Raw genomic sequence first — 13,005 nt, 5'->3', positions numbered from 1 at the left:
GCCAACTCTGTCTCCTCAATTCAGGCATTCTGCCAGGCTTTGCCTGGGTTTCCCCTCACAATGCCATGTCCTGGAAACTCTCAAGGCAGTGAGTAGACCTCACCTTGTTTCATGTCTCTCAGGGATACTGTACTTTGATAGCTGATGTTTAGTGTTGTGAAAACCATTGCTTTACGTATTGTGTCCAGGTTTTTGGTTGTTTTAGGTAAGAGGGTAAATCTGGTCCCCATTACTCCATCTTGACCAGAAGCAGAAAACTCTTTCCTGTAAGATTTTACTTGTATAACTTTTAACTTTGAGATATGATGCCTGTTTCCTTATTTGTTGTAGAAAATTGTATTTATTCATTATATATTGTAGGAAATTGAACTTTAATCTATTCATCAACCTTGTAATATTCAAACCACTGACTATGACATGCCTGATCTTATTCTATAATGAACTCAACCAGTATAAAGAAAATTGTAGAAATTTCCTTAAAGACTGGAAAAATACCTGTTTTCCTCTTTGCATTAATTAAGGTACAAGTAATTGTACCTTGCAAGGTAAATTGTAAAAAGAATCCTTAAAAAATGAAACGTAGATCTTTGTATCTGTAGGTGTGTTTGATAAGTCTTGCTCATCTTTCAGATTTCAGCTCCAATGTCATTTCTTCAGGGAAGTCTTCTCTAAGTCAACACCCCCTACTGCTCAGAGCACCCTGGCCTGTCTTTTAAAATGGTTACCTCAATTCTGACAATTATGCAATGACTTGTTTGACACATTTCCTCTGCCATATAAGTTCGGTGGTGGGAGAAATTATATCTATCTTGTTGACCTCTGAATCCCCAGGACCAAGTCTGGTGCCTGACACAATGCAGGTTCTCAACAAATATTTGTGAAATGAATGAGAAAGTGAAGACCACACAGTAAATAGTGAGGCTGCGATACTGGCCGGGCCTATCTTCCTCCACTCTCTTTTATCTTTCCCCAGGCTGTCTGTGATGGTAAAGTGCCAAAAAAAAAAAAAGGAGAAAGAAAGAAAGAAAAGAAAAAAAGACATTGCATCTTTCAAAAGATTTTAGTGCAATTTTCAACATATCAGATCGACCATCATTAAGATGTTTAATAATAGGTTGTGTTGGTGAAGATATGGAGAAATAGATACTTTCCTTGCTTTAAAGTGTTTTAAAGTGTAACCCTTTAAGAAGATCCATCTGGCAACATCTGTGAAAATTCAAAAATGCACATGCACATTCAGCAATTCTACCTCTAGGAATTTATACTAAAGATTTAGTACTGACAGTGAACAAAGAGGTGTGTACAGAACTACTCATTGTAATACTCATTGTAATATAATGCTAAATAGGAAAAGATTGAAAACAACCTAAATGTTACTTATTAGTAAAGTCTGGTGTGTGTGTGTATAGTGTAGTGAAATGCCATACAGCTTTTATTAAATGAAGGAAATTTGTGTATGAATATAGAACAATTGGCAAAATATGGTAAGTCAAAAAAGCAAAGTGCACAATAGTATATATTGACCACAAATATATTAAAAAGCAGAGGATATGTATAATATGTATATTATATACATGTACATGTGCATATGTGTATTTTTTTAGTATTGCACAGAATGTTCCTGGGAGGATACTGTTATCAACAGTCAGTGGGGGGCCGACCCCGTGGCTTAGTGGTTGGGTGCGTGCGCTCCACTGCTGGCGACCCGGGTTCGGATCCCGGGCTCACACCGACGCGCTGCTTCTCCGGCCATGCTGAGGCCGCATCCCACATACAGCAACTAGAAGGATGTGCAGCTATGACACACAGCTATCTACTGGGGCTTTGGGGGGAAAAAATAAATAAATAAAATCTTTAACAGTCAGTGGGGTGGGATATGGAGGAATATGGGCAGAGGGCGTATGGGACACATCTTTGGGCCACTTCAGACGATCCTGGTGTCACTGGTGTCTCGTGTAGGTTACAAGTTTCTTCACTACAGGCCAACACTTAGTTTCTGGCTTCTATTATTTTCTGTTGGGAGATAATTTTCCATGGGTCTCTTGATATCTTCCAGATGATCTTTTCAAGGATGTGCATACAGCGAATAGGCTTGGAAAGTAAAGATAGTGTCTCCCTCTGGAGCAAAGGGCAGGTTTGTTTACTATCCAGTGTGTCTTCCACGACTACAGTGAGTCTGGCGCACCTACTGCTTGCCCATCATAAAGCATGGTTTCCTAAACTCAAGGTTCTTCTCCTGTAACACAACCCAATGCATGTGCAGGCGTCACCCAGCACTCTTTGTGTCACTCTGTGAGATCTGGGCCTCAGGGAAGTGGTGCAAGATTAGCACTCTGGCTCCTATTCCTGCTGTGAGTAATAAAGTGTCCTCTGACTTTGACACAGGAGTTTTGTGCTTCTACTACTCCTGAAACTGCGGCAGACTAACTTCCTAGCTTGACAGTGGGGTACAGTCTCAGCCCCTTTATAAGTGACATCTTCAGCCTCAGATGAAGAGTCACATAGAAGGGCATGGACCTGACCTCATCCATAGCTTCTGAGCCAGATGGCACAATCTTGAAGCACAAGGAGTTATCTTTCCTGGAGCAAACTGTGAAAAGTACAAAAATTCTCTCTCTCTCCTTCTGACGGACTATTCTTAGGCAGTGTTTCTTTCCAGACTATCCAGAGATGTCCCCAGGGAACTAAGTGACCCCATCTCGTTGTGAAGCAGTAGCTGGCATGGTAACAAACAACTTTGTATTTTCTCCTCATTCATCTGTGCTTCTTCTTTATAATCTAAAAAAATCATAATTTTTCTTAAGCCTATCAGAACTGATGTTGCAAGGCAATTAAGTAAACTGAATGCTAGAGAGGGACAATCATCTCCAAGGAGAGATAAAGACACATGACTTTTTCACATTTGCCAGAGTGCAGAGGGGGCTGTTTTATAAGCTGCTAAGTAGTAATCTGCAAACATTTTTATATTCTTGGCAATTGTGGGTTAGCATCTCAGTCTGGAATAGCTGGGATGTTAGTGCCCCTTATGTCTCAGACATAAGGGATGTTAGTGCTCACTCATAGGTTTTTTCATGGCCTTCCACTGGGTGCTCAGGACAAAGACTGGGGCAGGGCAGGAGACTGGAAGGCATGGATGTACAGTATAGCTGCTGCTGAGGTGGGACAGGCATAAAAGCCCACCTGTTTCCCTGGACCATTCTCTGCTGTTAGCAAAAGCTGTAAGCCATTGATGGAGGGTCAGCAAACATTCTATCAGGCACAGACATTGCTGCTGGGGGAGGAGTAGAAGCAAACCCCCTCTACCTCAGGGGAGGGGTAGGAAACCCTCTCATCCCCAAGACAAGGGCAAAGATCCTTTATTTCTGGAAGAAAAGTAGAAGCAAAAATCAACATTTTGGGGAGAGGAGCAGAAAAAAATTAGTACCTAGTATCCTCCACTGATACTACTCCTGGGGGAGCAAGAAATTCCTACTTAAGACAAACCACAAATACAGGAAAAGGAGGATGGTAATGCTGAGAAAGACCTACTTATGAAGCCCAGGTGTGCAGAGGCTGCCTAAGACTGAGACTAGACTAAGACAACAAAGAACTCCCACTGTCCCTATCGTGAACCTAGCACAGACCAATGAGGAACAGTCGTCTACCCCTGGGAGAGAGGCAGGATCATGGAGCAAGAACCCCTCTGTGGCACAGGCATGCAGAGACAGCTGAATGCTAGAGAGGGAACAGGAACACCAGGGGGAAGAAACCCTCTGGCATCCTATCATCTACTCTGAGCACAAGGTAACAACAGCTCCCTGCTGGTGGAATTTGAAGCCTGTGATGCATTGCAGATAACAATGACAAAACACAAACCCAACTCAACTTCTTGCAAGATTGACTCAACCTCCCACGCTGGCCTAACAGGCATATGTTTATATCCAGGCATAAACACTGTTTACCTCATTTTGTGAGTTTTTTCCTACATACAATAAATTGAACTCAATATTAGGAGACTCAGGAAAAAAGGAAAAAAAAAATACACCTTGTCAAGAGATGAAGCAATTAACAGAATTAGACTCAGAGATGACCCTAATATTGGGATTATCAGTCAGGGACTCAAATTCCTATAATATATTAAGGGATATAGTGGGAAAGGCAGACAACATGCATTGACACACAGGGAATTTCAGCAGAGAGATGAAAATTATAAAAAAGATAAATAGAAATGCTAAGAATAAAAAGCATGACATCAGAGATGAAAATTCAACAGGTTCATTAGTAAAATAGACACAGATGAAGAAAGATTCAAGAAACCCGAAGATAGGTAAAAAGAAACTATTCAGCCTGAAACACAAAGAGGGAAAAACCAAAGAAAAAAAATAAGAAACCACCAGAATACAGCATCCAGGAGTTGTGGGACAATAACAATCTAATGTATGCATAATAGAAGTCCCAGAAAGTGAAGCAAGAGAGAAAAGGGCAGAAGAAATATTTGAAGAGATAAGGGCAAAGAATTTTTCAGAAATAGTAACAAAACATCAAACCAAAGATCCAACAGGATAAATTCCAAAAACAAAAATTACAAAACCACAGACACCTAGTAGTCAAACTACTGAAAATTAAAGAGGAAATAGTGAAAGCAGCCAGAGAAAAAGAAACACATTCAGAGAGACAAAGAATTACAGCAGAGTAGTCATCAAAACAATGGAGTGACATCTTAAAGAAATAAAAAAGTCAACCCAGAATTCTGTCCTCAGTGAATACATCTTTCAAAAATAAAGGTGAAATAAAGACTTTTTCAAAAAACAAAACCTGAGAAAATTCATTGCCAGCAGCCTATGATAAAAGAAATGTTAAAGAAAGTTCTTCAGGTATAGGTATGCTATCAGATGGAAACTTGGATGCACACAAAGAACTGAAGAGGGCCATATAACAAATTACTACAAAACTTAGTGACATAAAATAACAAACATTTTCTCAGAGTCTGTGGGTCAGAAATTCAACATCAGCTTAGCTGGGTGGTTCAGGGTTGCTGGCCAGAGTTGCTCATGTGGTTGCAGTCAAGATGTTGGCTGGGGCTGTTGTCATCTGAAGGCTTGACTGGGGCTGGAGGACCCACTTCCAAGCTCATTCAATTCATATAACTGGAAGAGCCCTCAGTTCTTCACCATGTGGGATTCTCCATAAGGCTTTTGAATATCTTCATGACATGTCATCTGTCTTCCCCTGGAGCAAGGGATCTGAGAGAAAAACAGAAGCTGCAATTTCTTTTATGACCTAGCCTTAGAAATCACACATTTCCACCAGGGTCTATTCATTAGAAGCAAGTCACTACTGCCTGCACCTCAAAGGGGGGAGAATTAAGACTGTCCTAGAGGGAGGAGTATCAAAGGATTTGTGGACATATTTTTAAAGCACCACACACCAGAAATTATAAAAATGAAGATAAATATAAAAGACATTTTTGTTATTTTTATTGCTTTAAAAGAATTCAGTCTAAAGCAAAAATAATTACAATGTATTTGGGGGTTTATTACATACATAAAAGTAAACTGTATGACAACAATAGCATGAATGATAAAAGAGAGTAATTGGAAGTATATTCTTTCTTTTTTTTCCTTAAGATTTTTCCCCAGTTTTATTGAGAAATAATTGACATACATCATTGTATAAGTTTAAGGCATACAGCATGATGGTTTGATTTAGATATATCGTGGAATGATTACAGTAGGTTCAGCTAACATCCATCTTCTCGTATAGACACAATAAAACGAAAAGAAAGAAAAAAAGGAAAAAATTTTCTCCTTGTGATGAGAACTCTTAGGATTTAGTCTCTTAACTTTCCTCTATATCATACAGCAGTGTTAGGAAGTATATTCTTGAAAGGTTCTTGTAACTCTACACGAATATATAGAATATATTACCATTTGAAGGTAGACTGTGACAAGTTAAAGGTGTATATTGTAAATCCTAGGGAAACCGCTGAAACTTTTTTTTTTTGTAAAGAGCTATAACTAATAAGCCAATAGTGGAGATGAAATCAAGAAAATACTCAGTCCAGAAGAAGGTGAGAAAAGAATAAAAAAGGAAGAAATGGGACAAGTAGAAAACCAACAAAATGGTGGGCGTAAATTCAACCATACCAATAATATTAAAAGGTAAATGGATTAAACACCCAATTAAAAGATATCAGATTGAATAAAAAAGCAAGACCCAGGTATATACCATCAATAAGAAACCCACTTTAAATATAATTTAAGAAAAGATAGGTTAAAAGTAAAAGGATGAAAAAAAATGAGTACCTGCAAAAACTGGTAAACTCTAAACAAGGCCTATTGTTTAATAATAGTATCATACCAATGTCAATTTCATGGTTTTGATGAAATGTTACTTTAGGGGGAAGCTGCACGAAGGGTACAGAGGAACTCTCTACTGTTTGTGTAACTTTTCACATCTTCTGCCAGCATCCACAGAACCGTAACAGGCTAACTCATTCCCTTGTAAATAGGGTAAAATCAAATGCCACACTCAGCAGTTTTGTTGACAAGGATGGCATGCTGACAGACAGGGCTCTCCAGGTTAGGAGGGACAAGGCCCTACAGGCCAGTTCAAGGAATGTAAGTCTCCCCGAGATCCAGTAGTGAATGTTCCTGCCCCAAAGGTACATGCAGCAGGAAAGTAGTGAGTCTCCTACATCCTCTTAATGATGCTAAGCAGCTAGAGGTAGGATTGAAATCAGTCACCCAAATGGTACCTTGATTCTTGCTTACTCTTCTAGGCAGGAAGAGGAAGGGATGTTATCATAACAACAAAGCAGCAAGCCCTGTGGCCCCAGCCACAAGGCAGTATGGCTGTGGTTGCTGAGGCAAGGAATCACCCAAACTGACATTAATGTCAGCGTTGAGGTCTTTACTATTCAATATAGAGCTCTGAGTGACCTAAAAACAGAAGTTCATTTGGTGGAACTGAGTGTGGGTGGCAACTCAAAAGTGAAAGTGAAGAAAAGTGAAGGATTGCCTGTTAGTGCAATGTCGAGTATCTGGTTCCTGCCACAGCCAACTTGGTTGGTAGTTGAGGACAGGGCTCTAGGTGCCATGGCTGTGGGTGGCCAAAGCTGGAAGACTGCGGACCAGAACATAGTGACAACTGCATGGGCAGAAAGTAAGGGGCCCTGGATGCTGGGAGAGGAAACAGCAGAGGCGCTCAGCATCAACCCTGGAGCCAGGAGTCAATGCAATCACATTTCCTCCCCACCACCATGGCTCCCACTCTCCATGGACTAGCTTCCCCTGCCAGCTTGCACTCCCAGCTGGGGGTAACTTGGTCTCTTGGCAGCTGTGCTACAGCCCCTGATGCACGTTAAACTTTTTGGTGTACGTTCCTGTAGAGGAAAAATGACACTTGAATTTAACTCATAGAGTGTGGACAAGGTTTGTAGTGGGGAAGGGAAACTGAAATTGTTAGGGGCTCGTCTGAGCCAGAGAGAGCTGAGGTGCCAGGTGTTGGAATAGCCAATTAAAACAAGAAGCCAAAATGAAAATAACAGTCAACCCAAACTGAAAGTAACCATCAAGTACCACGATAGTATAAGCAAGAAGCTAAACCAGACAAAGCATGGACTCCCTGTTCCATTTTCCCCCACAGAACGGCACACCAGCCAAGGGTCAGGTGGACCAGCACAGAAATGGTGGCCGTTTCACAGCTGAGAGAACTCTGAAAAGGCTCCTGCAGCTTTATGAACCCGGGGTTGGAGATGGGTGAGAGAGAGGAGGAAGGGCTAGGAGTGGAAAAAGTACCGAGTCAGAGTGGAGAAAAGTGTCTTCAAGTTTCCCCCCTTCCCCTCCTCCTCATAAGCAGGTCTCAGCAGAGGCACCCTAGGAAGGCCTCTGTTAAAGGCCCCTTGAGAAAGAGGCCTCTGAGGGTAGGCCTGTGAGCTAGGACTGCAGTTGTGCAGAAAAGCCCGGCAGGAGGGGGCCCTGGGTCCTTGACTTTAACTTCCTTCACAGACTACAGTGCAGTGGCAGCTTTCTTGGAGGGCAGCTTTCTCTCATCAGCGTGTCAGGTAAAGCCTTTGTAATCACCTATGTTTGGGCCTGAAAAACCACACTAAGGTTTCTGACCAGGAGCCAGATCTCTCAAAAAATAACCTGTCACCAAGGTCCTTTGAACTAATTCAATATATGTATAATGGAACTGATCTATTATATGCCTGCACTTTCCCTTCCCCCAAGTGTCACATTCAAGGACCACCGCACGGACTGCCCAGCGGAAATAATATAGAACCCCAGGAGGACAAAGAGAAACCACAGCTTCAAAGACTTAATGGCTGCCCGAGTACTCAGAGTCATGGCCAGGTACCACAACAGCACCAACTGCCTGACATGATCACCAGATACACCTTTGTACAAAAGGAGGCAGCTCTTAACCTGCTACTAAGCTTTTGCTGAAACTGAACGCATGCCTCATGGAGGCCTTGTAACTCTTTGGCTTGACATCCCCATTTTGGGGTGGGTCAACTTGGACTCGATGACTAACAAGATGAAAAGGACCCAACAAGCCTTGCAAGTCAAATGGAAAGGGCGCAATCAAGAATGCAGCAGCTTTTTGGTGCTTTGAAAAAGTGGCAGCTATTCCTTTGGGAGTAAACATTATGACCCACTCTACTGCCTAAAGTAAAGCTGCTGGCTAATGGCGCCCCTGACCCACAAACACTCCCTAAGCTCCTGGGCCTAGACCACCGATTGTCTAAACTGAGACCTAATGGAGTCCAACAGGCTGCTGCCGCTGCTCAGCCTCGCCGGCAGCTACGTAAAACCAAAAGCAGGTGTGGTCGCTCCTCTCAGTGGACAGAACTCAAAGCAGTGCTTAGGACTCTGGCCAATCCTCCCCTTGATGAGCCTCACTACAGTCCTACTAACTTTTGGGTTCTCGCCTTCTAGCTAGGTTGTTGCCAAATGGCCTACCTGGTCTGCCAGATGAAAACCTATAGATAGGCAGATTAGACACCTCTCTTTGGCCATTAAACTTAGGCAAATTGTTCAACTTCCCTAATAGTTAAAGAAATGAATATTAAAATTAGATACCAGTTTTGATCATATTGACAAAAATGAAAAGCTTAGCAATATCCAGTATTGGCCAGGGAATGGATGCAAAGTTATTCTCAAACACTGTTGATGGAAAGTAAATTGGTAGTCTTTTTGAAAGGCAACTTGACTAAAAATTCACATACACACTGAATGATTCCACTTCTAAACAGCTATTGAAGAGAAATAATCAAACACATGTAAGAGGTGTGTATTAACCTGTTTGTAAAAGTGAGGGTAACCCTCCACTAAATTTTACTTGTGCCCTCTCTCACATTACCTACTATTATATTTCTTTACAATTCCCACCAAAGTTTTGGAATCTATACCTAAACCTGTCATCTTTGGCTTTTTCCCCCAGGATTGCACTGAAATTTTCAAAGGGTCACCATAACATTATTAAAAGTAATGTCCTGTTACCAATCTTCATCTCTATCACTATACAGCAGTCAACATAAACTGAAATCTAATTGTCTACCATGTGCTTTCAAATAACTCACATATACTATTTTACATATAGCTCATATGATCTCATAAAAACCCCTTGAAACAGGTGGTATTAATCCTATCTTACAGATGAGGAAATAAACTCCGAGTGCCTTGCCAACAGTAGTTCAGGAAACCGAACCCAGAGTACCTCAGTGCCAGTTCAGTGCTTGTTCTACTAATATTAGGGTGGTCCCAGAACTCTCATCTACTGGTTCCTTTATAATTCTTTTTCTATTATTTACCAAAACCAAAGATCAAGATTAATTACGCCCAGCATACTCAAAGACCAAGTGTTCATATTATTGACTTTCTAAGAAGCATATAAAAATAGGCAATTGAAGGATTCAAAATTATATGCGTTCAATTAAATTCCCATGTCTATGGTTATCAATAATTTAGACGGAAACAACCAAGCAAATATTGTTTCATAGCAATTGGCAGACTTTAATATTCATGAAAAATTAAGTCCATCATACACCTTAAAAATATAGGAAATTTCATGCAGACATGAAGCTTCCAATTCAGCCTTTGTGGCAACTTTTAGAATTACATATAAATACATTTTACAGTTCCCAAATGTCATAATTTCATATTGTGGCTTATACAGCTTCTCTTTATATTTTACACATCTCACCTTGCTCACTTGATTAACATACCTTAGACTGCACCACTTCGGATTATGGAAATTAAAAAAAAAAAGCAAGCACAATGACCTGTCTCCTCCCACTTTATGGAAATGAATGAAAACATTTGTGTATAGAGCTAATTAAAGAAAAATATAAAAAACTTTAAGGCTTACACACTTTAGTAGCTAGGACTACACCTTAAGAAATACAAAATTAAATCCTCCAGTGACACTTCTATTATTAATGGATGCAATTTTCAAATTTAGAATAAACTACAAAAGCTATGAGAGAAAAAAAGTGATGCAAATTTGTGTAGCACATTTAAAAAATAGTATTCATGATATGAGGGAGAAATTAAAAATAAATGAAATAACTGATTTCAGAATTAACTGAAATGTAAGCTGTAATTTAGAAATTAAGTAACATTATTACAGAATAAAACCTGATGGCAAAAATTTTAAGTAATAATGCCAACCCATGGGTATTAACCTGTTGTTGCTTCCATGAGCAAAACAAGATCATTTGTTTTGAGACAAGTTGTAAAAGAATGAAAACTAGTCAGTGAATTCAAAGCCTTTCTAAATTATGCATAAACAGCATGCCTTCCTTTCCTTTCAATGGATTTTTAAAATATTTAGGCTCCTTTTAAGTTTCTTTTCTTTCTAAGAAAAATAATAATAATCAAAATAATTTTGGGGGTTTTTTTCCCCCTTGCAATTAACTTCAAGATCATTCATATGGTAGGTAATAAGAATTCTCATTATATAAACATCTGCCAAGTACTGAAGGACATAAAAAAGAGAAGTAGTTTTAAAAAAAACTCAACAGGTTACAGGCTTCCATAATTTGACAAGTCAAATTTACTTCATGGAATCCTTTACTGCACAATGGCGTAAAGGCCACAAGACCTCCTGTGGTGTATGCAGAAAAAGTCCTACTAGTAAGATGCCAAATCACATAATGACTCCCTCAACCTGACAATAAAGGTCTGAAGATTTACAAGTAAGTCTTCCTATTAAAACATGACATTTATGCTACCAGCACATTATTGAGATTAAGTCTATCTAATCCAAATTGCCACAGAGGTCATTTCATCACAATCATCTGTGAAAATATTCAAGAGTACTTCCTTTTCTCCAAGAAAAGGTTAAAACATTAAACTAATCATCTCTTCTTTCCAAGGTACTGGAAATAGAATAATAAACATAAAAAAATACAAAGGAAAATTCCCTCCAATAAAGATCTCCTAGAGGTAGAAATTTAAAGCAGCAAATACTGTTTTAGCTCCAGCTATCAGGAAACAAAATTGGTATTAATCTGAAATTATATAAATGGCTGCTGCTTACGATACTGAAGACACAGACCACGGGCAGTAATTTATCCCTGAATTTCATACTCAAAATTCCCCCATATTAATACCATCATGACAGTTTTTACTAGTATATAATCGTTTTAATGAAAAAAAGTGCTTGCTTTTGTAATCCAGGTCATCTAAAGAAAAGACATTATTGTAAACATCTCACTGACAAATTGTGTATTCATTTAGTTTGACATCATACATTTCAAATATGCAGATTTTATTCTTATTTACCCAGATTCCTACTAGTGCCTTTAATAAAGGTTTTTGTCCCTCTCAGATGCTGAGATCTCATACATTTCAGAGTGGTCCATGAGGAGTATGCTTTTAAAAAATGTTCAGTTTAGTGTGGCCAAAAGACTTACTAATTTCTCAGTTACTTGAATGTGTTTTACTGCCTCGTGATCCTATTAAATTTAGCATTTCATAAAAATGAAACGTCTGATGCTTCTCTAAGTTCAGCTGAGCTAGAAAAAAATAAAATCATATAATTTGAATCGTAAGAGAACAGACACACATTTCATGTACAGATTGCTTGGGTTCAAAATGAACAAAAGTCCCAATTCCAGATGTTGAATGTGACCGAGGACCCTTAGACTCTTCTAAAAATAACATGTGCAATGCATACAAAACAACACAAAAGGAGATTATTGTGGACTTCAATACTATTAGTCATTAGCATGGCAGACTTGCAACGGACAGCTTCATGAAGACACTGGAGATAAAGTTTTTTCTACTGAAAGACAATTCTGGGTTTCAAGAAAAAAGTATACTTGAAGACCTTTTCTCCATTTTTACTTGTGTAGTACAAATATGCATGGCATAGTATATTTCTGAAAAAGCAATAGACAGATTAAGAAAATAGACGCTATTTCTAAATTTTGTTAGGAATAAGAAGGCACCACTGATTTGAGGTTGTGTCCTGTCAATGTGATAATTGATTTTGAGTTGTTTATTTCAGCAATTGCTCTTATTAAACTTTTTTCCTGGTGATATCACTTGAGACTATTGTTGTGGTTTACGGACCACAAACAAGACACATTCATAGTAGTACTTCATCATAGAGAGATCATTCACAGTATATGTTGACAAGACAGATTCTTTTTCCACCTGTAATGCAAACAATAATCATAATGATGATGATGATGATGACCATGATGATAACACTAACAGATACTGAGCACTTTGAGGAGGAGGCACTATTTTAAACATGTCATATATTAATTCATTTATTACATACAAGAACTCCCATAAAATTGGCACTATTAGCCGTCGACTTTACAAAGAACAGGCAGCTCAAGGTCACACCACTAATAAGTGGTGGAACTGGGATTCACATTCAGTGTCCAACACCAGAACTTGAACTCTAAACTACCGTAATATATTGCTTTTCCTTAAGAACAAATCTGTTGTTTATTTTTATAATCAATGCAATGCTTCTAAATAAACATACAACTAAAACACAAAG

At 39.1% G+C, this 13,005-nt stretch overlaps 1 protein-coding gene across 2 annotated transcripts in view; it reads right to left on the bottom strand.

Moving 5' to 3' along the window:
- Positions 1-1,878: 1,878 nt before the first annotated feature.
- CARNMT1 (carnosine N-methyltransferase 1) overlaps positions 1,879-13,005 on the bottom strand; it is a 49,110-nt gene continuing 37,983 nt past the window's right edge. Inside the window, exon 8 of one of the 2 annotated variants that reach the window (XM_087444475.1) lies at positions 1,879-5,222. In XM_087444475.1, coding sequence (XP_087300601.1) covers positions 5,139-5,222 — 84 coding nt within the window. In that variant the 3' untranslated portion in view covers positions 1,879-5,138. Of the gene's footprint in view, positions 5,223-9,972; positions 12,648-13,005 lie in introns of those variants that run through there. The other variant, XM_004439634.3, reaches the window with a different exon arrangement.

This window comes from Ceratotherium simum, chromosome 20, assembly GCF_057802395.1.
Source record: "Ceratotherium simum simum isolate JZ-2026a chromosome 20, ASM5780239v1, whole genome shotgun sequence".
NCBI lineage: Eukaryota > Metazoa > Chordata > Mammalia > Perissodactyla > Rhinocerotidae > Ceratotherium > Ceratotherium simum.
This window is presented reverse-complemented; position numbering and strand designations above follow the sequence as displayed.